Raw genomic sequence first — 25,379 nt, 5'->3', positions numbered from 1 at the left:
ATCCTGCATGCCATAAATTTAATCTGAAGGGTCAGAGAGTTATTACTACTACTACTGAATGATCTGGAGATCATAGATATAACATCAGAGGGGTAGCCGTGTTAGTCTGGTTCTGTAGAAGCAGCAAAGAATCCTGTGGCACCTTATAGACTAACAGATGTTTTGCAGCATGAGCTTTCGTGGGTATTCACCCACGAAAGCTCATGCTGCAAAACATCTGTTAGTCTATAAGGTGCCACAGGATTCTTTGCTGCTTCTAGATATAACATGGAATTAGAAGTGAAGGGTCTTAACTGGAATACCACAACTTAAAGGTAATGGCAGGGTGACTAATGGGAACCAGGATATGGAGGTGGAAATTACCACAACTAAAGTAGAAGTTACACTCAAACAGTTTAATGGGACTAAATCAGAGGTCCCAGGTAATCTCCATCCAAGAATATTAAAGGAACTGGCACATAAAATTGCAAGACCAATAGCAAGGATTTTTTAATGAATCTGTAATCTTGGGGGTTATATCATATGACTGGAGAATTGTTAATATAGTATCTATTTTTAAGAAAGGGAAAAAAAACATTATCCAGGAACTACAGGCCTGTTAGTTTGGCCTCAATTGTACAGGAAGTCTTGGAACAAATTTTGAAAGAGAAAGTAGTTAAGGACCATGACAAAATTCCTTCTCTGCCTTGGTGGGTCCTGTGCTTTTTGGCAGATTTGCTCACCTCAGAGGTTCACGGCAGCCCTCAGTTTGGCCACTTCTTCTAGAGGCTCAAACCTGCCATTCACTCAGCTAACCTCATCACTGGCCAGCATGGGGGAAATGGCGAACAATTCCCACTGTCCCTGTGTTCCACCTAGTGGATCAGGGACAGGCCAGATCCCTTTCCAAATTAGACCTTCCCTTCTGGTGTTCCTCACAGACCAGGTCAACTCCTCCTGTGTCCAATCAGGAGTTGGGGGTATGGGGGGAACCCAGGCCCATCCTCTAGACCAGGTTCCAGCCCAGGGCCCTGTGGATAGCAGCTGTCTACCTGTCCTGTATCAGCTGCATGCTGGGCCGGCTCTAACTTTTTTGCCGCCCCAAGCAAAAAAAAGCCAAAAAAAAAACCCCCGAGTGCTGCCCCGCCGAAACAAAAACCAAACCCCCTGAGCACTGCCCCGCCAAAACAACCCGCCCCCAGCGCCGCCCCGCTGAAACAAAACCAAAACCCCTGAGCGCTGCCCTGCCAAAACAACCCCCCCGAGCACAGCCCCACTGAAACAAAACCAACCCCCCCCCAAGTGCCGCCCCGCCAAAACACCCCCCCCCCCAAGGGCCACCCTGCCAAAACAACCCCCCCACCTTCCCGAGGGCCGCCCTGCCAAAACAAAAACAAAAAACCTTGGGCTCCGCCCCACCGAAACAACCCAGCAGCGCCCTGCTGAAACAAAAACAAAACGAAGAAAACAGAGTGCTGCCCCACCACCCCAAGATTGGCTGCCCCTTAGAAGATGCCGCCCCAAGCACGTGCTTGGTCGGCTGGTGCCTGGAGCCGGCCCTGGCTGCATGACAACTACAGCTTCAACTCCCTGGGCTACTTCCCCAGGGCCTCCCCCCAGCACCTTCTTTATCCTCACCACAGGATCTTCCTCCTGAAGCCTGATCACACTTGTGCTCCTCAGTCCTCCAGCAGCTCACCTTCTCACTACTTGCTCACCCTCCACTAACTGATGGGAGGTCCTTTTTAAACCAGGTATCCTGGTTATTCTGCCTGCCATAATTGATTCTAGTATGTTCTTAATTGGCTCCAGGTGTCTTAATTAGCCTGCCTGACTTAATTGCTCTAGTGCAGCCCCTGCTCTGGTCACTCAGGGAACATAAAACTATTCATCCAGTGGCCAATATATTTGCCTTCTACTAGATTCCTGTATCCCATTGGTCTGGGTCTGTGACAGGACATAGAGATGAATGGTCATAGGGATAAAATATAACTTTTTTCTTTTTTTTTACAAAAAGTAGATTGTGCCAGACCAGCCTGATTTCCTTCTTTGAGAAAATAACTGATTTTTTAGACAAAGGAAATGCAGTAAATCTAATATATCTGGATTTCAATAAGGCATTTGATACAGTTCCACATGGGAAATTATTAGTTAAATTGGAGAAGATGGGGTTAATATGAGAATTTAATAAGATTGAATTGAATATGAGAAAGGTGAGTAAGAATCTGGTTGAAGGGGAGACTACAACAGGTCATACTGAAAGGTGAAATGTCAGTCTGAAGGGAGGTCACTCATGGAGTTCCTCGGGGTCGGTCTTGGGACCAATCTTATTTAACATTTTTATTACTGACCATGGCATAAAAAGTGGGAGTGGGCTAATAAAATTTGCGGATGACACAAAGCTGAGTGGTATTGCCAATATGGAGGAGGACTGGAATATCATTCAAGATCTGGATGACTTTGTAAACTGGAGCAATAGAAATGGGATGAAATGTAATAGTGCAAAGTGCGAAGTTGTGCATTTAGGGACTATCAACAAGAATTTGTGCTAAAAACTGGTGATATATCAGTTGGAAGTGACAAAGGAGGAGAGAGACCTGGGTATACTGGTTGATCACAGGATGACTATGAATTGCCTATATGATGCAGCTGTGAAAAAGGCTAATGCAGTCCTAGGATGCATCAGGCAACATATTTCCAGTAGGGATAGGGAAGTGTTAGTACCATTATACAAGGCACGGATGACACTACTGGAATACTGTGAACAATTCTGGTCTGCCATGTTTCAGAAAGATTAATTCAAACTGGAACTGGTGCAGAGAAGGGCTACTAGGATGATCTGAGGCAGGAGTGCCGTAACCTTGGTAGAAGTGGGAAGGCCACAAGGGCCCACCTCCCTCCATGGCCCCACCCCGCTCTTCCTCTTCCCTTAGGGCCCTGCCGTGGTTAGAGCCATCCAGGAAGCCTAGACTGCTCTAGGGAGCCCCACACCCTCCACCTGCCCTGGGCAGCACATCCTGGGGGGCAGGGTTACGGGCTGGGGGCTGCTCTTGGGCAGTCTATGAGTCTATTGAAGTTGGAGGAAGTAAGAAACCAGGCACAGTTCCAAACTTTGTGGTTTGGGCCCATGTCTAATTACTGGAATCTTCCACAAATAATATGAATGAATCTCTTTTCTTTTCTGAATGAATTGACAATTTACTTGTATTAGAGACTTTCCAAGGACTTATATGGCTTCTCTAGAAAACATTAGCCTTTTGTATACAGAATTATCCTGCTTTTCCCAGAATTGTTTGATAACATGTTGAACTCTGGAAACCAAGCTGAACTCTTCGAGCCAGTAGCGGAACTGAAAGTTTACTCTTTGATGATTCAAGGCTCAATTTTTTCCAGATTGCACTATTTGTCTGTTGAAAAGTGGGAAGTTTTGCAAAGGTTAAGTATTGCCTCAGGTGCATTGGGAAATTACCTTTGCAGGTTTGGCCTGTACTAGGATGAGACTTGAATTGTTGGAAAGATTTACATATTTACATTGCCCAAAGGTTTGGAAAGTTTTTATCACTAGCAAAGCACCATAGACCACAGAAAATATACAGAAGTCCAGGCACAGAAAAAATCAAGTGAGGACACTGATTGTGACTGAATTTTTCTTTATGTTATTTTTGAAAAACGGAGGGCCAGATCCTCAGCTGACTTCAGTGGAGCTGTACTGATTTACACCAGTTTGACATAATATATTGAAGCAATGAAGGTCCCTTGCCTGGCAGAATAGATCTCTGTTCTTAAACGGGATTCTTCATATTTTTATAGTGTACACATAGCTGATGCTAGTCTCATCTGGATTCTTGCTGGGATATAATGTTCAATAAGAAGTTAGGACATAGGGCTTGATTCACCTTGATTTATGCCTATGTGAGGCCACTGAAATCAGTGGAGCTACAATACTGGAGTGTATGGAGTGCAACTGGAGTAATGCAGTGAAGATCCAAGCTTTGTGGTCTTTAACTGACATTTAAGCTGATTAATAGGTCTGTACTAGAGAACTGGTTCAGTTGCTATGTATGCTGGAGACCTATTCCCAAGTGCACCTTTGACAGGGCAGCTCTAATTTCTGATTTGTCAAATCTCTCTAGGGGCTGAGATGCCAACCAGGGATCATGCTCTGGATCTTCATGTTGGTGGAATCCTCGGCTGCCTGTTTTGACCCTTTCATGGCTATAGTGATGCAAAAGGCCTATAGCGTGGGCTAGAATTTGGCCCATTAATCTGTACAGGACTCCAGGATTAGGGTCTGCATCCTTGTTCCCAGAAACCCAGTACCTCAGAACAATCTGAAACATGCCAACTGCTAAGTGCCAAAAGTGCCAGCTGCTAATTATAGCACTGGCCCAGATCTATATCAATATTCCCTGTTTTAATGTCCTTACAGAGGGGTTCCTACAAGTCCCCCTCTATAGGGGAAATAATGACAGCGCTTCATTATTGATATTGCTACAATGTAGAGGTACGGGCAAGCCAATGAAAATTGTTCAGGTTCTTTATCTGAAATGTAGAGACAGAGCTTATCCAAGGGAAGAGTCTGACCTAAAACCTATTTCTAAAACCCTACAGTGAATGGGTGTTTGGAATTGCTATACTACCACTACTAATTTTAAATAGTAACATTTCCAAACCCCCCTTAACTTTGGAGGGGTTAAATACTAATTCTAAATTTGAGGCTTGATCCCATCGTTAGTTCATTCCTTTCCTCAGCAGCACCGGTATTTATGAGACCATTTTATACATATAATGTGTTTGTGTTCTCTTCTGTAATCACAGAATAACATTTTTTAAATCTGTAAAGTTAAAAAGACCAGAGAATGGTTTTACAACACTATATTGCACATTGTTTATATCATGTGAGAACTGCTTAGCTATAGTCCATTTCGGAAGCACAAGTTATTGCAAAATTTGGAAGTAATTTTAGGAGCCCAAGGACCTTGTGGTCCAGGGACTCACTCCCTGAAACTCCCCAGATGTGGAGCCACTAGGCAGATGGTGGGAAATGTGTTTTTACACATTTATCTGTTAATGCAAAGGTCCCAGTGCAGATATTAGCACTAGAAAGCGTTATGTGGATTTGGAACAATCCCTGGAAGAGTTGTGTTCCATAAAAAATGATTCTGACAATCTGTGACAGAGATAATCCTGTCTTATTTCTATACCAAAAACCTGGCTTCCAATCAAGAAGCCAGATCTAATGAGCCAGACTCACTCCTGTACCCACACCAGTACTGGGGTGCTGCTTCCACCACTCCAGCCACTCTTCACAGCAGCACCTCAGCCCAGTGATGACATTATTACTATTCTTTTAATTTTTGTTCATTATTATTTTAGGTCAGAAAGAAGCAGCAACAATGCTGGGAATGATAAAGTAGTAGAAACAAATCTTGCATTTTTTCAGTTGTAGAGATGAATGATGAGGATGATGATGATATATTTGTAGTACAGTAATGCCTAGAAGCCCCATCTGAGATCAGAGCCTCATTATGCTAGGTACTGTGCAAACATAGTAAGAGACAGTCTCTGCCCTTAAGTCTAAATACAAGGCAGATAAAGGGGGGGGGGGAACAGAGGTGATTGATCCACCCCACTCTCTGGGTGAGCCAAGAATAAAGTTCACATTTCCCAACTTCCAGCCAGGTGTCTAGTCACTGGACCACACTGGTCAGACAGTCTACAATGTTTTACAAGTGTTCTCAAATTATGACAATTTAAAAGGTATAAAGAAAGCCTACACTTTTTTTCTTTAAAGGGAGGAGGAGAAGAAGGGGAGAGAAGAAAGGAGGTTCTGCTTCCTTTCATTATTAGAAATTCAGGTCTCGCCTACAGAGTTCTTTTTCAAAAAGACTCTGTGAACAACTTGAGAACTAATAGTCTTATGGTAATGATGTCAGAGACACCAAGTGAGTAAAATCTGGATCCTCCAAGTTTAGAGGCACACCCATGTGTCATTACACAGAAGACAAATCCTGTTCCCCTGATAGAATGATGTAGGGGAAATTTGGTATGGGGATCTTTTCAGAGCTTTCCTTCCCCTTAATCTCCTCCTGCAGTTATTACTGCACACTAAGGGTGACAGAATCAGGCTCTGAGTGCACCAAAAGTCCTAATTAATTTTAATTTTGCATGTCTATTATAATTGCTGAGTAGCCTTCCACTAAAGCTAAATCCTGAAATGGGTGATTCATCTGAAAGCTTGGGAAAATCTCGTCACACACTGAAGTCACTTGTCTATTTGGTTACTAATTGCATTTAAGAGTCCTGTTTGGCTACTCCTACTCAACAAGTAAGTTTCACCAGAGAAAGATAGTAGGTTTCCTAAGACGTGGGTAGTAGCATAAACAAAGCTATTAAGGAGGATGGGGAAAACATTATCGATAATTTCTGGGATAACCAGTAGAGGCAAAACAAATTCAGAGGACATTAACTTGGTCATAAACATCCTTTATTACTCAACTGCTCCACAAGAAAATACAGGGGGAATGGAGAAAAGAAAATAAAGAAAGAAAGAAGGAAAGAGAGGGTATTTTGTGGTGTCTGGGACAAATTACATTATCAAGTAAGGTAATTTTAATTTTAATTAAAGGACAATGTCTTTTGAGAGTATCATCTCCTGCCTTCTTCCAACCTTCTACTCCAAAAGGAGATGCACAGATTTTGAGGTCAGAAGAGACCATTCTGATCATCTAGTCTGACCTATATAATATAGAAACGACAACATGAGATTAATTTGAACATAATGTGATTTCACTGCTTTACTGGAGATTCCTAAGAGGCAGATAAGGTCAAAGATAACCAATACACATTGGAGGGACTGAACATTTCAGCCACACTCTGTGGTCCCAGTTCAGCAAGGCACTTTAGCATGTGCCTAACTTTAAGCAGGTGGGTAGTCCCATTGATTTAAATGGGACTAATTCTGTGCTTAAAGTTAGGCATGTGCTTAAGTACCTTGGTGAATCAGTACCTGGACAGGAAAGTGTCTCTTTTTTTGTAGTCAGGGTCCCAATTAATGGTTGCTCTATGATCCTTAACAACAGTTCTGCCAGTATACATGAGACATACAGTCACTGTAACTGATCACTACAGAATGTTCCTGGCACAGGGAAAATTGGATTGAGATTTGGAAGTTCCGATGTTTATTTTGTATGTATTAAATGTTTAAAAAAACAACCTTGATGTTAAACATGATTTCTGCTTCTGCCAGACATCTCCACTACAAGCTACATATCCAATGATATAGCTCAACAACAGGGATAGTCAAAGAATAGTTAATGTGGATAATATAATTACCGTATTATGATCACAAATTACAACAACAATCATATTGGTCTTTATGTGGGTGTGTGAGGAAGCAAAATTCCTTCCTGAGCATCCCCAAAGGCAGGGCAGAGAAAAACCACCCCCAACATGAACTATAACTAAATGGTTGTGGTTCACCCCCTACCTTCTGTGGGCTGGCCTCCATAATGGTGCAAATAAGCCATGTCCCACAAAGACATGTACCAGTGGGAAGTGCTCTACCAGTACACTGGAAAGCTTGGAGCTTTCCGAGACTGATTTCTGACCCAAAGTCTTTTGAGACAGTGCAGAGCTTCCTCCCCATCCCAATGCAGGTTTTACCTAACTGGCATAAATGGCTTCTAAGTCAAAGGACTTAATTTGAGGGATTGACCCAAGGATTTCAACGTAACAAAGTACAATTAATTTATCCTGTGCCTTAGGCTGCTAAGCCTCCATTTTGAGGTGTTTTATGCTGCACTGCCACCACTATTGCTAATGACATTCATCTCGATAACTTTTTTCCATTTAAACTAGACGAAAGCCACAGGAGTGTGGATGAGAGGAGCTGTCTGAAGTTTGATCTGGACAAGACAAAGATAATGTGGTGGGTAAAAGGAAAAATCCACAATACTTGTGGGGGTATCTGTTTCCCTCTTCTCTTGATCAAATAAGTTTGCAACTTAAAAGTTCTTTTGGACCATTGTCTGCTTCTGAATTACAGGGTAGAAGTAGTGGCCATAACTCCAGTTACCAAAGCAATTGCAAACTTTCCTTTCAGAAATGGATCTCACTATGAATAGTCAAGTCTTTGTCACTTCCTGATTGTACTACTGTGATTCACTCTACTTGGGGATATGCTTGAAGACCACTCTGAAGTGTTACTTAACGTAGAATATGTCAGACCAGTTGTTTAGAATTGTGATCTCTGCAAAGCACATTACATCCATGCTCTGCATGTGGTCTTGACTTCATATTTGCTTTTGAGCACAATTCAAGGTGTTTGTGTAGGCCTCATCTACACTTAAAAATTAGGTCAACCTAGCTACATTGCTCAGGGCTGTGAAAAATGTCATGCTCTGAATGCCATAGTTACGCTGAGCTAACCCCGTGTAGATGCAGGTAGGTCAACGGATGAATTCTTCAGTCAACTTAGTGACCACCCCTTTGAGAGGTGGATAGACTACATTGATGGAAAAAACCCTTGCATTGATGTCGGAAGCATCTGTGTTACAAGTGGCATAGCCGCAGCTGTAGCGCTTGTAATGTAGACATAGCCTCAATCTTTAAAGTCATATTGGCTCAACTGCTAGCTGTTCAAGACACCTCCCCATATGTATTACCTTGAGAGATGAGATCAGCTAAGTTGCTCATTGACAGTCTCTAAATTTGAACTCTAAGGGATTGGAGATAGAGCATCTTTAGAAAAGCATCTTCAACCCTGCAACTTGTTTCCCTTGTTGATCTGCCAGAGCCTGTTTTTCAACCTTCCAGGCATAGCACAAAGCCCATCTGTTTACTGACAGATATAGTAGAAGGTAGGTAGGATACATGGGAAATCTCAGAATAGTTTGGGTCTAGTGTTTCTGCGTATAGTGTCAGTAAATCTGTCTGCAATTTAATGTTTCTTAAGAATATGTAGATATGCTCAGGGGCTTGAATGATGGATTTTTGTTTTACATCAGTACTAAACTAGTGATTTTTCCATTAGCATTTTGCTGGAAAAAGCCATTTCAACCAAAACAAAAATGTTCACAAAAGGTTTTCATTTGGGTGAAAAATGTTAGTTTTTCAATTAAAATTTTCTAAATTAAAAATTCTTTCTATTTTGGTGAGGGAAAAAAAGTTTCTCTGACTTTTTTTTTACTTTCCAGTCCCTTTTCCAGTGATGGTGGTGGGGAAATAAGTAAAAAATAGTGTTTTAAAAAATTGCAGTGGCAACCTTAATCCTGGAATGTCCTGGCATTTTAGTGCTTGACGTCACCACATTAATGTTCTTTTAATGCAGTTTTGGATGTAATTTCCTAATTTACAAAACAACAACCCTGAAAAACTGAAATTCTAACATGTGGAACCATATATAGTGACCCCCTCCCAACTTGGGTCATCAGCAGGGTTTGGACGGCTAGAGCCACAGCACAGGCTGCTAGGGTTTGCGCTAGGACAGTGACTGATAGAAGTAGTAGGCTGTTATCCTTTATGTGGTTCACAGCTCCTGGCTGCCAGCAGGGGACTGCAGAGACTCTGGACTCCCGGGTTCAAGAGGGGAGTAGTGTCTGGGGTTACAGACCACTCTGCCCCTCTCTCCCCCGCCACTGCCCGGGCTGACCACGCAGCCAGCTCGGGCAGTGCCCTCACACCCGGCTCTCTAGGGCCTGGCCCAGCTGGGCGGTCACCGAGGCGCGGGCTGCACGCGACCGCGCTCCAACCGCACAGCAGGAGCTGAGGTATCACGGCCAACTCCCGCCTTCCCTCGCGGCCACCAGGGGGCGGGCCACGAATCTCGGTCGCCGGGGCGGGGGCACGTAGCGCGCGGCGGTGCGAGGCGATTGGCCGGCGGCTGTTGCGCGGTCCCGGAATGGAACGTCTGCACAGGGGCGGCCGCACGCGCGCCGCAGCCCGGCCGGGGCCCGCCCCTTCCTTAAAGCCGCATCCCGGGTAGGAGCCGCAGCGGCGGCAGCAGCAGCAGCGGCCAGTGCCAGGCGCCGTTGGCTGGATGCGGCAGAGCCCCTCCCGCTACCCCCAGGCACCAAGCCCCGCCGGAGCCCGCGCCCCTCGCAGCGCAGCAGCCGTCGCCGGCGCCCCGGGCTGGCAGGATGTTTGACAAGACGCGGCTGCCCTTCGTGTTCCTGGACGTGGTCTGCGTGGTGCTGGGTACGTCTCCGGCTGCCTCGGTGCCTTGCGCTCGCTGTCTCCTGCCCCGCTTGCTTTCCCCGGGCGGGCTGTGCGGGGCGCGGGGCTTGGCACCCTCCTTGCCGCGGCGTGGGGTGCGCGCCTGGCTGCAGCAGGGCTCCGCTCGGCTCGCGGTGCGGGTCGCACGCTAATCACGGGCTGTCCGTGCTCCCCTGGGACGGAGGCTGCTCCACAGGGGCAGCCTTCTCTGGCTGACTGCTTCCACTGCTCTCCCATCACCTCCCCTCCCCGCCCGCTCGCTTCTCCCTCCGCGACTGGGAGACTCTCTCCCTCCCCACCCCTTCACCTGGAGAAACCTGGTCGCTGAGACTGCCCCACATCAGGATGATCAGCAGCTGGCTAACGCAGTTAATGGCTTTAAACAAGAAGCACGTATATAGTCCTACCGCGGTTCGTTCCCGGCAGAAGTGAAGCATTGGAGGGGGTTGCCCCGTGGCAGAGCTAGTTCCGCAGGAAAGCAGATGGCTTGGGCTATTTTTCTGTAGGTTTTTGAGGTTCACTAGGATTTTGTTCCTTTCTTTACCTAGGTATGTTAATGTAGTTGACGAGCTTGTGACAGTGGTGATGAAGAGGAAATGAGCGTTTGTTTCTAGAAGGCGAAGCCTTACTAATTTTGTCTTGTGTAATGTGATGCAAAGCTGCTCTCTCAACTTCTTCCAGGTCTCTAACCTTTTTCGGGTTTTTATTTTTCATCTGCTTTGACAGTCAATGAGTAGCAAACCCATTCTGGTTACAGCTCAGGAAACTTCTGTATTTTGTAGGCTTTGTCTTTCGGAGATTTGTTTTTCTTTCCTCCTTGGTTTAGGTAGCCCACTTTCTTCTGCAGAAAAATCAACAAGAGGGCTAGTTGGGAAAATGTGTTTTGTGGCATGAAGGATGGGTACACAGTAGTAATGATGCAGTAGATGAAATATATACAATAAATCCTTTCCTGCTTCAAATGAATAGGCTTATCCAAAATGTATTTGTCCTCATCTTAATAGGTTATTGTACTATAAGCCTGGTCTAACAAATCCCTGATGATTAGAGCATCTGGTTGTTGTCCATGTCCTCCTCTCTCCAACCCTAGGCACTTGTAAAGATAACTTCCAATTTACATAGCTAGTCGTGGGAAAACCACTCTTTAGTAAAAGCTGATACAAGTAAATGGATGGAATTCTAAGTATAACTCATAATCTCGGCAGCAGGCTCGTGGTGATGTAGCATCTTCTTCCATAAGCAGATGTTAGTATTGGACTTGGTGGAGACTAATAGGAATGTTTAAGGGTTTACAAGTTCTTTCACTACTGTTTACTAATGTCTACTGTCTAGCATGCCCCAGCCCTGTTAAAACTGTTAACAGCATTTAGTGTGGCATTAATACCCATCTTTCAGTAATAGTGCAAATGGTAAAGGGCTAATGGATGGTTTTAGTGTCATGTCATCAAAACCTTGCCATACTGCTGAGAGGATCACATATCCAGTCTTTGGGCTGTAGGTGAAAACATCCTTCAGTTGATCCTAAAGACAGATCTATTTTTTTTAAATGGACCTTAATAAGAAAGCATAGCTGTAATCTTGCTGAAGAAACAATTTCATGTTATCAAATAATAAATGCAGTGGAATATTTTAATGTCAATTTGGAACAACCCCTCCTTTCATTATTTATATCTAGATCTGCATCTAATGATCACTCACTTTAAAAAAACAAAACCACCAACAACAAAAAATATATGCATGCAGTGAAAACATTTCCAAAATGGCCACGAGCATGCAACCATCTCATCAGTTTTTAGTGATATACTGCCAAAGCAGTCGAGTCAGATTATAATTGATGCTGATTGGCCAACTTGGAACTGTAGTATTCCCTATCTGCAGCTCCATTAGTCATCATAATACATCGACATCAGTAGGACACTACTTTTGGAAAGCAGATTTGGCTCCATGTAGCCAAATGGCTGCAAGTTGTGATCAGTTACAAAAACTTGGAATATTTTTAACAGCCTTGCTATATTAAATTTGATACCTTTTTTGTGGCCTTCCAAGCGGTTGTCTTAATTTTATATTGGGATTTTTTAAATGCCTTTTTAATGGGTCAAGTATTTAGCATTACACATACTAAATACTTGACCCATTATCTCTGTACAACTTCACATAAGTGATGTACCCGAATACTTGGATGCTAATATCTAAACTGTATTCTTAAATTTATTCACCTAAATTTGAGTTATTGCTGATTATGTACTCTATGTATCATATGACTTAAAAACAAACTGTAGTATTCCCTATCTGTAAGTCGGGTACATCACTTATGTGAATTTAAGACAGTAAAATTTTCTTTAGTTTAATTTAAAATATGTAAAATATATAAACACTTCACAGCAAGTTAAAATTAAGGGAAGGTGACCAAAAAAATTACACGAATCTTAAATTTCCAGTGATGGATACTATTAAAATCTGAGCCTGTTTCTCTGACCTCCCCTTAAGTCTGTCGGATCAAACTTAACATAGACTAAAATTTCTGTTTTAGCTTTCTCCTCCCCACTATCTCCTTTATTGATTACTGTGGACAACACTACCATTCTGCTTGGTACTCAGGCCTGGGCTTTCTCTCTGACTCAGACATCTCTCTAGGTTCTCTCACCAAGGTTTATATAGAAGCCTTGCAGATATTTGTGCATAACATCCCTAAAATATGGCCATTTGAATCCACCCACATAGCTAAACTTCTCATCCTGGCTTTTCTCATATTGATTACTGCAATGTCTCTTTCTCTGGCCTTGATAAATCAATCCTGCTGTGCTCATTTCCATTCAGAATGTTGCTGCAAAGATCGTTTTCCTACCCTGCTGTTTTGACCATGTCATTCTTCTCTTTGAAGCCCTCCACTTGTTTGCCTTTTGATAAGAACTGATTAAAAAATGTAATTAAAGATAATGTTAAAAAAACCGTATGTAATACATAGGTTGAGAAAAGAGTGCCTGTACATCTGGGTGTAGTGCTTAGATTATCCACAAATACAGAGTTTGTTTTTAAGTCGTATGATACATAGAGTACATAATCAGCAATAACTCAAATTTAGGTGAATAAATTTAAGAATACAGTTTAGATATTAGCATCCAAGTATTCGGGTACATCACTTATGTGAAGTTGTACAGAGATTTGGTTGTGGAAAGCAAAGTATATCAATGAGTGGAGATTGTCCCTCAGTAAGTGAGAACTAGGGTAGGTTGTCCATTTAGGGAATACAATCTATCAGGGAAGTCTTTCAGTCACTTTCCTTACTATGCTTCTCATTGGCACTATAGCATCAAACATAAGCTATTTGTCTTCACTTTCCAGGCCCTTCACAATCAATCCTTACCCTACCTATTCTCACTCATTCAATATCTTATCAAAAAGTTGGCACCTACCTCTGGCTCACAGCATCATCACCTTTATGCTTTCTCCTATGCTGCCCCCCATGTTTGGGAGTAGCTTCTTGTAAACATCTGCAAACTAACTGATTATTCTCTTTCAAAATCCTCCTTCGCCATGAAGCCTACAGAAAACTTGACAACAGCTAGGCTGTCAATGTGCTGACACCATAGCCTAATCAGTCTGACCAATGCTATCTCATTGTTTCCTTGTACTTTTCCCCCATCTGTCTGTATGCATCTGTTGTCGTCTTTGGACTGTAAGCTGTTTGGGGTAGGCACGGTCTTTGTTCTGTATGCAGCAGTTAGCACAGTGGGGTCACAGTCCATGACTGAGGCTCCTAGGCAATACAAATTATTATTAATAGAATGAGCTCCTGCATGGCCCATGAGTGAACACTCCTCTTGCTCAGCAGCAGAATATTCTTCTTCTTTGCATTCTTGGACCCTTCTTGAGAAAAGAACGCACTTAGGTGCCTTGCTGCTTGGAGTACTGGATAGCTGAGAGTCTCTTCTACAAACGCATTTTCTTTAGCCTAAGCTAGTTAACAAGATTGGGGGAGGAAGGGAGGGAAATTTGACCAGTGTGTCACATGAAGAGAGTTGTTCCATGCCCGCAGGCTTAAGTGCATTAACCAAACCTGACAGACGAGGTGGGGGAGGTGCTATCTTTTATTGGACCGACTTCCGTTAGCGTGAAAGCTTGTCTCTCTCACCTACGCAGAGCTCTTCTTCAGGTCATCTCTAATTCATTAAGATATGTGGGCTGTACTCTTTGTAAAATTAGGGAATGGCTTAGTTTATACCTGAAGGGGATGGGACGGGAATAGACTTTGGTGCTAGATTGTCTGTCTTGAGTGAGGTGAGCGAGTCCCTGGGAAGAGCACCTGATTTTAGTTCAGTGTATTATGGAGAGTGTGGCTTTAGCCTCAGGTCTTCATGAAAGATATTTACACTTCTGAGGAAAACTCCTCCCTGATATGAAATGCTTCTAGTTCTCCAAACATCCTTGGGTCTCACCTTGTGCTACTCAAATGATCTGTGTGCCTGTGGGACTAAAGATAACCACAGGTCCCCTACTGGAGATTAAACTTAATGTTTCATGAATGTGACCACTGGGAAGTGTCTGATATATCAGGGGAAACCCTCCTTAGCAGTGTCATTCAAAACACTTCTAGCTTGATAGACCAGCCAGAGTCTGGGACCAGCCTCAAATTTTGATATGCTATCATAAAAAAGGTTGTTACACTATTGGGGGATGGTGGGCGGTTTGCTAAGACTTTATATATAAACTTTCTTTTTGGAGTCTACTACAAAATTATTCGAATTTCGCTGTGTCTTGAGTGTCTTTTATTTTTTTACCTTTCTTTTCTCTGTAGTGTTTCCTGTACTGGTCTGCAAGACGGTGGGCAATAACCTATTTTCAAGGTTATTGTACTGTATATCTTTGCTTACAGGGAAATATTTTCTCTCTCCTCTAGAAAATACAGATTACCTCCTCTTCCTGCACACCCCAGAACATCCCTCTTTTCTAGTGGAGAAGTGTGTGTGTGTGTTGTCCAAGTATCTTGCAGTTGAGCCCTCACTTGTATATTAAGATTACCATAGAGGAACACAATGCTTACAAGATAGTAAGATGCAGTCCTTGCCCCAAAGAATATACAGTGTAATACAAACAAGACAGAATGAAAATGCAACACCCTTACAAGTAACACTGGGTGTCAAAGTGCCATAGAAACTGGTCAGTTTGTTTTCTAATTAGACAAGTTTGTAGTATTTACAGGGCTTTTTATTTCCTGACTCATGTCTTCCCTGAAGATCATAGTTGTTTGCACTCTGGGCCCACAGGTAAAAGCACATGACATTTGCCTACAAGATGTGCTGACTTATTGAAGAAGGTGAACAAATTCATCGGTTTGAACAACCGAAAAAATAAAACCCCTTAATCCATTACTTAACCCATACAGAATAAACTATTGACTTGACAGTTGATGACAGGGATTTCTACCCCATAACTGACTGTAGGTACAATAAAGCTGTAAGCTATGAGGAAATAGAATTTTTTTCTTCTTCCCGTTGATGAATTATTAACACTGCTGATGTCTTAACATGGTTGATGAAACACCTGTGACGCTGTTAGATGAATACTCTTCCAACTAGATAGTTTAATTCCTCAAGTTATTTACAAAAGGAGAGGATTACCTATCATTTTTCTTGTATTGTGTTGTGTACATCTAAAAAGATGAGTAATTTCTTTTATAGCGCAGATCATCTTGTCTACCTCTCATAAAGCTGGTGCAGTGTGACAGAAGCAATAATATGCAAATATCAATTAGTCACGGACTATAATTATGCTTTTGTGTTTAATAATACTTCAGATAAGAGAGTGCTGACTCTGTTAGATTTAAATCAGCTTCATTTTTAAAATATTGAAAGTGATGGAGTTGTGAAAGTTGCAGAAGAGTATTGGATCACATAGAGCATTGTGTTATAATTTGTCTGGAACAAATGTGGACCAGTATCTCTCTTCCACTCTGGGTGGATCAGAGACTAAGGCGATGTCTCTACTGCCAAAAAAGACAGTGGTGTGGGTCTACAGAAGGATAGCTGAAGTGTTTAGTCATAATCTTGCTGTAAAAATCCTAGTTAATGAGCATTAACCATCTCTGGTTTTAAACGCCCCTTCCCCATATTTTTCCCACATGGTGTGTCTATACTCCATGTACTCTATGCTGCACACTTCTTTTGGTGAACATGTAGCCCCTGCCCCCAGCACAAATAGCAGCATAGCAGGTGGGGCACAGCTTAGGAAAGCAGCAAAAAGATGCCCTGAAGGGAGTGGTTATGTATGTGAGTACATACCCTAGACACTTCCTACTATCCCAAGCATTGCTTCCTGTCTACACTGCTATTTTTAGCAGCATAGCGTCATGCTGCTCCTGTGCTGCTGGAGCCCTTCCCTGCTATAGGGAGAGGCTCCAGCAGCAGCAAGGTGCAGTTCTGTTTTTTGTTCCCCCACCCTGCTCTGTCTGCTCCCCACCACCGAAGTATTTCACTGATGTGCAGCTACACCAGGGGTGAGCAAACTTTTTGGCCCCAGGGCCACATCTGGGAATAGAAATTGTATGATGGGCCATGAATGCTCACAAAATGGGGGTGGGGGTGCGGGCTCTGGGGTGGGGCCAGAAAGGAGTTCAGGGTGCAGGAGGGGGCTCTGGGCTGGGGGTGAGGGTTTGGGGTGCAGGAGGGTGCTCTGGGCTGGGATTGAGGGGTTTGGAGGGTGGGAAGAGGATCAGGGGGTTGGGGTACAGGGGGAGGCTCAGTGGTACAGGCTCCGGGCAGCGCTTACCTCAAGTGGCTCCTGGAAGCAGCGGCATGTCCCTTCTCTGGCTCCTATGTGGAGGCACCACCCCGTCCGAAGGCACTGCCCCTGCAACTCTCATTGGCCGCAGTTCCTGGCCAGTGGGAGCTGCGGGGGCAGCACTTGGGACAGGGGCAGCGTGCAGAGCGGAGTCCCCTGGCTGCCCCTACATGTGAGAGCTGGAGGGAGGCTATGCTGCTGCTTCTGGGAGTCGCATGGAGCAGCCCCTGACCCTGCTCCCTGGCTGGAGCCGGGCAAGCCTCAGACCCCGCTTCCCAGCGGGAGCTTGAGGGCTATAGTTTGCTCACCCCTGAGCTACATGCTGCTGTGTGTGTGTGTGTGTGTGTGTGTTGTAGATATAGCCTCAGTGAAGGCAAAGCTTAAATGACAGTTGAGGTGTCAGTGCTGATCAAACAATGCCTATTTCTGTGTGGTGTTGCAGTTCCTGAATGCTGTAGTTCACTAGCCTTGCCACCTCTACCTTGGCTTCTTGTGACTCACAAACATACTGTTGGCACCACTTCCAAGTTTCTCATCATGTAGATGTTAAACTTCTAGAATGCAAATTGTTGTTGAATCTTCAGAGTCAGGTGAAAGGGGCAACTTGTCTTCAAATTAGCTACAGCACCCGTGAGAGAAGCATTCTCTTCTAAAATCTACTGAGAACACAGGTGACTGAACAAAACTGCAAGGCTTTTTCTTCACCCTGTTTTTGTTCTTCCTAATCCTTAAATGCTTTTGCTGCCAAGAACAGCACCCAAAAAACTCCCTTCGCTTTGCATAATGTGATCCACCTCATGCAGAAGCTGTCACTTCTGCCATATTAGGAAGCAAAAATCCAGAGTTAGTCTTTCTAGTAAATGCTAGATTTAGTAGCTGTTGTTTTAAGCTGCTGGTCTGGCTCTTATGTTTTAGATGGAAGCACCTGGGTTTTAGTAGCTTCAGTTCAAACTGTATATAGTTTATTTACTGTAGTTGTTTGCCTTCATGGAAAACTTTTTTTATTTTCTCTCCACTACCTATATTTTAGGTTAGTTCTCTATATTTCTCATGTCTCCTGATGGATTAAATTTTAAAACCTTATCATTCTCTCCTTGGAATAATGTATGAAGATGCAGGTGAGCACTTCAGCTGATCAGTAAACATCTCTACCTATATTAGGTGGTTGCAGGGGGAGGGGAAGGATGGAGATCAAATGAGATAGTCAAAAGAAAGTAAAAGAGGTTCTCTTACACAATCAGTTAGGGAGCAACTGACTAAAGAGACCTTTTACATTGGGCAAACAACATAGAGGGTCTTAGCCGCCCCCCTCCCCCCACACATGACTGGTGGCAGCACTTATGCGTGGAGGTGGGAAGAATGTCTTCAGGTTTAGTTCAGCTGGATCGAATATGTGAAACCAACTATCAAAAGTGTGATGACTGGAAGAACACAATATATAACTACAAAAGTTTTAAAATTCCCTACTAGTCACAAAAGATTAAGCTCAATAAAAAGTAATCACTTAGCAGGTTATGTTAGAATTCTAGACTCTACTTACGGAAATCAGAGATGGTAAAGACCCATAAGTACAAGCAGTCAATCCTCTTGGTCTGCCAGTGTGGTTTGTTCCCTTTCATATGGTCTTGAGTGCTCCATCCAACCTGCTTTTAACTGTCCATTTAAAAAAAGGGAGGGGGGGCTTCCCCCCCTCTTTACTGGGAGTCTGCTTCAATAAAATAAGTTTGGGCCTCATTCAAAGCCTGTTGAAGTCGGTGGAAAATACTGACTTCAGGAGACTTTTTTTAAACAGTAATTGTCTGGATTTCAGGCATCAGTGTAAAATTAAAATAAAACTCCCAGTTTTGCCAATTCCGTACGGTATATTTATAGTCTGTAATGAAGCATGGAAACCCTAATGTAAATTTTTTCACCATCACCTGTCCAACTCCTGCTGAAATCAATGGCAAATCTCCTGATTGACTTCAGAGGGAGCAAGACTGGGCCATGTGAGATTAACATGAAGACATCACAGTGGTGCTGTGTATGAGAAATAGGATACTCTTAAAATATACTTTAACTTCTTGGGATACATTGTTACATGACCACAGCATTGCAACTACTATGCATTAACTGATGTGTGGCTACAGTTCTGACCACAGAATAAACTTGCAGCATAAAACCAAATTATAACTGCAAAGATTCTGGATGGGGGGAGATGTTTGTAAATTGTAATGAGGATATAGTAACCCCCTATGGCAGCGGTGGGCAAACTACGGCCAGGGGGCCGCATTTAATCTGGCCCTCAAGCTCCCGCTGGGGAGTGGGGTTGAGGGCTTGTCCTGCTCCCCACATGCTGTGGCTCCGTGCGGCTCCTGGAAGCAGCAGCATGTCTCCCCTCCAGCTCCTACATGTAGGGGCAGCCAGGGGGCTCCGCACGCTGTCCCCACCCAAGCACTGCCCTCACAGTTCCCGTTGGCCAGGAATGACGGCCAATGGGAGATGTGGGGGTGGCACCTGCGAGCAAGGCAGTGCACAGAGCCACCTGGCTGCACGTCTGCATAGGAGACTGAGGTAGGACATGCTGCTGCTTCCAGGAGCTGCTTGAGGTAAGTGCTGCCCGGAGCCTGCACCCTTGGCCCCCTTCCGTGCCCCTGCCCCAGCCCTGATTCCCCTCCTGCCCTCTGAACCCTTCAGTCCCAGCCTGGAGCACCCTCCTGCACCTCCAACCCTGCATCCCCAGCTCCACCCCAGAGCCCGCATCCCCAGCTGGAGCCCTCACCCCTTTGCACCCCAGCCCAGAGCCCCCTCCTGCACCCTGAACTTCTCCTTTCTGGCCCCACCCCAGAGCCCGCACCCCCAGCCAGAGCCCTCACCCCCTCTCATAGCCAGCCCCAATTTTGTGAGCATTCATGGTCTGCCATACAATTTCCATACCCAGATGTGGCCCTCGGGCCAAAAAATTTGCCTACCCCTGCCCTATGGGATATTACGTTTGTGCCCTTTTTTTAGGGGGGTGAAGGCTGGCTCTTTGAGCTAGTTTTTATTAGAGAGAGAGAGAGAGAGAGAGATATTTTTTTTTTAAAGCGGAGGTGCGGGGGGACAACTTGGCAGCAAATCTTCCATCTTCTTCTTTTTGGTCCAGATATGAAAACTTTTGACTGTTAATGATCTAAAGCAGGAGAACCCCTTAATGATTTGGGGAGTGCTTATACTCCCAGTGTCTGCGTATGTTCTAAGTGATAGGTAGAGGGGTGGGTGGGTGTGTGTGTGTGTGTGTGTGCGTGCGCGCTCAGGTATCACTTCAGAAACTCCTATGCAGTCCTAGTGCAGATATTCAGAAATTGGCCCCTTTTCATTAATTGTGGCTATGCTGTTTCCTCCTACTGCAGACTTACTCATGGGAGACCTAGCCATTCTTCCAGGATGACAGGGAATGAGCTCACCATTTGATTATAACTGCTTTCCAACCTTAATGCTGAATTGCTTTATTGCCATTGTTTGGGTTCCACTCTGGTTAACTTCTCCAACTAATATTAATCTGAAAACTAGTTAGATGCTGTCACTTTGTATTCATGAATTTTTTTTAATATTAAACTTTTGAGCTGTGTAAGTCATTGAAGAGATTTAGCTTGTGAAATCAAGATACTTTTAAAAGAGACCTACAAAAGATGTAAAAAAATTAAATTTTCTGCCCCTTGTGCTGCTTGTATAATATAGTCTCCTTCTTGACATAGAAATATCAGCAAAGGTTTGTTCTTTTTATAGTTTTTTCTTGACGATGTTCTGTGGGACTCCAATGTTCACTGTACCCCTCCAATTAAGCTGTAAGAATTTAATGTCAGCTCTTTAACTGACATCCTTTCTACCAAGTGACAGTAGATATTGGCATCAAATGGATATTAATTTAAAATTTTTTTTAGACAGGTTGAGTAAAAATGTCTCCTCCTTTTTTTTCTTTGGTTTAGCTTTCAGCCTCCTGTAATGTCACTTCATGAGGCTCTCCTGCCTTTTTAAGATGATTCTGTGGTAACTGATCTGATTTTTTTTTTCTTTTCTAGCTAAAATTAACCTTTCAGACCTCCTGCCTATTTTGTGGTTGCTTCTTTATATGCAGAAGTCCACTTCTTCTACTTCCATCCTCCCCAATACACACATTATTTGCTTTCATGTTTACAGTTCTTTCTGTGGCTTGTATTAAAAACAGAATTTCATTCAAACTCAGGACTCCGTCACCTCTTATTCTCTTCTTAGATCTGTGGTCACATCAGCATTGGAAATGGAATTTTCTTCCCAAAGGGAAAGTTCTTAATAACGGACATCTAAAATATATGGCAAGGCAGTTGTTGATCTGTATATTGCTAATGGTTCTATTATAATCTTCAACAAGGCAGATAATACCTCTACACACATGAAATATTGTGGTATCTAAGCACTTACTTCCCTATATCACCTAGCTTCCTTCTTATTCATACAGATAAAATGTGAGAAAAGTTAGATGAGATGTATCTGAACATACTGTAGAACCATTCTGTGTACTCAAATGTGACAATTACATAAAAAGCTTATTGCTTTTAAACTAACTCTGAACAAACTTGTCCAGCTTCAAAAGTAGAAATATTTTTTTGCAAAAACAAATACTATGTCTAATTACTTAAATGTGCATTAAAATGCAGTTTATTTTCAAACACTATAATAATGACAGTTTAAAGACACAACTGGTGTGCTCTGGAAACAGTTACAAGTTATGAAAACTCCAGTTTGCCAAGAGAATGCCTGGCTCTGATTTACTAAAATAGTTCTCTTATTTATATTCTGATGCATGCTATTGTGATACAGTATGGAAAAATGGCATGGTCTTAGGGATGGTGTAGTGTGTTATGGAAAACCTGTAGTTTCTCTGACACTGCCATCATAACCTGGATCTGTTAAGAACCTTGTTTGTTTAAGTAGAACACTGCTATGCTACATTCTTACTAAGCTGCACGGGAAAGGAGAACCATTGCGTCTTTCCATAGTTAAAAATCAGTCATGTATACAGGTTCATGGTCATTGACTTGAAATTACTTTCAGCAGTTGCAGCCCAATGTATACTAGCTTGGGGTGGGGAAATGGTCAAACCATCTAACTTGACAGGCTTTTAATAAAACCTGAATCGCTAGATTCATTTTACACACAGACTTTTAAGCAGAAAATCTGTGATTGTAGCTGCAGAACTTCTCCACCTGTTTGACAGTCTGCTTCCTTTCTGGGAATAGGGAAGGCAAGATAAGAGTGGGCTGGACAGCTACAAAATCTGGAAAAACAAGGTCTTGACCCCAGGTTGATTTCCTTTTTAATAATTTTACGTGATCACGCTAGTGCAGCCAGATTCAAATTCACTGTATATTCCTACCTGTACTACTGTGATAAAATCAATTATTCTAATATGTGCTGAATATTTGCAGCAGAATGTACAGGTGGCTTTCAGTAGGATTTACAGGCAGTCAACAACTCTGAAAATCAGGCCACTGACCTCTCACTGCCTGTATTTTCTCCGTCTGTAAAACTCAAATTGTATTTGTTTGCATACTTAAAACAGGAGTGGTGAAGATTAATGAGCTCATGTTTATAAGGCACTTCAAAGATGTTATGTGTAATTCATTTTTAAGTGGGGTGGATAATGTAGATAATGAACTAGAATCTCATTTCCCATAGAACTAACTTTAATTGGAGGTGAGAGAATAGCTTTAATCCTTACAATAAATGATTTAAACAGAAATCTTCACCCCTCCCTTTGCCTCCTCCAGCCCCAAGAATTTCTATGAACAGTCTCCTCCGAGCCAGAGGACAAATCCTTTCCCCCTCCCTACTTCTGCACTCCTGAGCGGCCACAGCCATCCTTATCCAGCAGGAATGGCACAGTAAATGACTTCCTCTTTGAGGTATCATCAGTATCACAACCCAGGCTGGGCCAGTGAGGTGGCTATTAAAGAGCATTGTGGTTATTACTCTTCTTAATCTTGTTCCTTCTCAGCCACTCAGCAAATTATTGGCATGTTTTCACTAATGAAAAAAGAACTTAGCTCAGCTTTATTATAGCTAGTTCAGTTTTAATCAAATGTGTACCCTCTCTGTTTACAAGAGGGCTTTCTTAAATTACAGTATCAGAATCATTAGGTTGGTATAAACATGATAGTATTAAAAATGCTTCAGCTAACAATCTTAGGCACTTACAGTCAGGACAGGAAAGATCTACTAGCCAGGTATAAATAGGAAAGACAAGGTAAAGGGAACCTGCCAGTGAGGTCCAGGGGCAGCATTCTGGCAAACAGCCCAGTTTTTCTCCCTTCACTCATTCCTGGCTGCTGGGAATAAAGAGGGTGCATTGATCTCCACCTTCTGTATCTGCCTCTGTCTAGCTACTAGGTGTTTTGACAAATTCTAAGCACCTCTTTCCCTCTTCTGTTTCAAGGAGCTTTCTGTCTCTTCTCTCTTCCAGTCATTGCAGAACCCCCTGGCTGTTCTGAGGGGCTCTCTCTCTATTGGTCTATGCTTTGTGCCAGCCTCCTGGCTGCTCTGGGTAAGGTGGGCAGGGAAGAGGGCTCTGCCAGCTCTACTCCTCCAGCTAAGGTGTCTTTGAGGTGGTCTTCCCCTAAGTGAATAGTCCCAGCACCTTTCTTGGTGGCAGCTGCTCACTGACCTTCCTCAGCAATGTGAATCTTTCATTGCTGGCCGTAGGATTCTGATAAGCTGTGGCAAAACTCCCACTGATTGCCAAATTGAATTTTTAATAGTACTGGGCACTAGCTTCCCACAGAATCTATCCTTCCATTATCCTATAGGAATGTTTGTATAACACTTATATTTGCATAGTTGATAGGGAAAACACAATTTTCCCTGTAGCTTGAATCCTGAGAACCTATGGTTATAAGGTTTGTAATGGAATGTTAGCTGAGTGCTGGGCTAGGTCACAGCATAATTCTAGGAATTAAAATACACTTTTACAGGTCACATTCTTAATTTAAAAAAATCACTAAACTTTGCTAATGAATAGCATTCAGTTGGAGACTCCTTGTGTGGAGAGGTGTGACCTGCCTGAGTGATAGGGTGACATGATTTTTGCAAAGCAAGAATACCAGCTCTCCAGCATAACTCCAGGAATTAGCAGGTGTGGCATTTTGAGTTTGACAAACGAGTTCTGACTACATTTAAAGACAAGTTGAAGGAAGACATTGGTGTGGATTTGACAGATTCGCAATCCACTTATATTACACAGACTGGATAAAAATCAATTTTTTTTATATTAGGTTTTCTAATACATAAACCTATTTGAAATTATGGCATCCTCTGTTAAGGCCAAAATTTACTCTAATCTATTAATCACTTTGCTTAATTTTGTAAAAAATAATAATTTGTATATGTTTACTGACAATGTTTTAAAAAAGAAATTAAGACCAATAAACTTCTGGAAGCCACTGGCTAAGGACCTGGAACTAGAGTTTGTTGAAGTGCTAAAACATCTTTTTTTACAGTATTGGCCTTTTTGCAAGCACAGAGAGAATATTTTCTTCATTTCAGTTTATTTAGCTAGTTTACTCAATGATTCATTCATTCAAAGTTAAAAAACCAGAAAGTTTCCTCATCCAGTCTATGAATAAAAAATAGGTGTGAGAGGATGAGATCTACTAATTCTAAAACTTTGAAAGGGTGACAAACAATCCAATTCATGACCTGCTGATAATACTTGTATTGGTTAATAAATGCCAAACGTGCTTTGATAAGAAGAACTCTTTTTGATGCATTTTTATGTATCCAGCAGTTTTAAGGTAGCCTTTTATAACTAATCAAAAGAAAACAACCGACTTTAAAATGCTGTTTTTGTGGATTTTAATTGTATTATATTCCCTTCCAAATAGACTTGAGACAAATCACAAGTAAAAAATTAATACTATTTAAAAGAGGAAATGATGAATAATGCATTTCTTTACATAGCAACAAAAAAACTAAGAATTGGAGTAAATATAGGGTAAGCTATATAATTGCTTGAATAACTATGTATAGATATACCCTCCTGGTTTTGAGGAAAGAAGCACCAAAGACAGTGTAAAGCAGGGATCTCAAACTCAAATGACCACGAGGGCCACATGAGGACTAGTACATTGGCCCGAGGGCTGCATCACAGACACACCATCCCGCTGCCTCTGGCCCTGCCCCCACTCCACCCCTTCCATGAGGCTCCGCCCCACCCTGCCTCTTCCCACCCCTTCCCCAAAGTCCCCACCCCAACTCCACTCCCTCTCTGCCCCTATTCCAACCCATTTCCCAAATCCCCGCCTCTTCCCCTGAGCATATGGCTCCTCGCTCCTTCCCCGCCTTCCTGGAAAGCGCTGCCAAACAGCTGTTTGGTGGTGGGAAGTGCCTGGAGGTAGGCAGAGGAGCAGGGACGC

At 43.0% G+C, this 25,379-nt stretch overlaps 1 protein-coding gene across 2 annotated transcripts in view; it reads left to right on the top strand.

Moving 5' to 3' along the window:
- The first annotated feature begins 9,971 nt into the window (after positions 1 to 9,971).
- Positions 9,972 to 25,379, top strand: part of PLPP1 (phospholipid phosphatase 1) — a 117,658-nt gene continuing 102,250 nt past the window's right edge. For both annotated transcript variants that reach the window (XM_039545915.1, XM_039545914.1), the window contains exon 1: positions 9,972 to 10,176. In XM_039545915.1, the coding sequence (XP_039401849.1) occupies positions 10,119 to 10,176 (58 nt within the window). In that variant the 5' untranslated portion in view covers positions 9,972 to 10,118. The remainder of the gene's footprint in view (positions 10,177 to 25,379) is intronic.

The sequence above is a fragment of the Mauremys reevesii genome, linkage group 6 (assembly GCF_016161935.1).
Source record: "Mauremys reevesii isolate NIE-2019 linkage group 6, ASM1616193v1, whole genome shotgun sequence".
Classification (NCBI taxonomy): Eukaryota; Metazoa; Chordata; order Testudines; family Geoemydidae; genus Mauremys; species Mauremys reevesii.
This window is presented reverse-complemented; position numbering and strand designations above follow the sequence as displayed.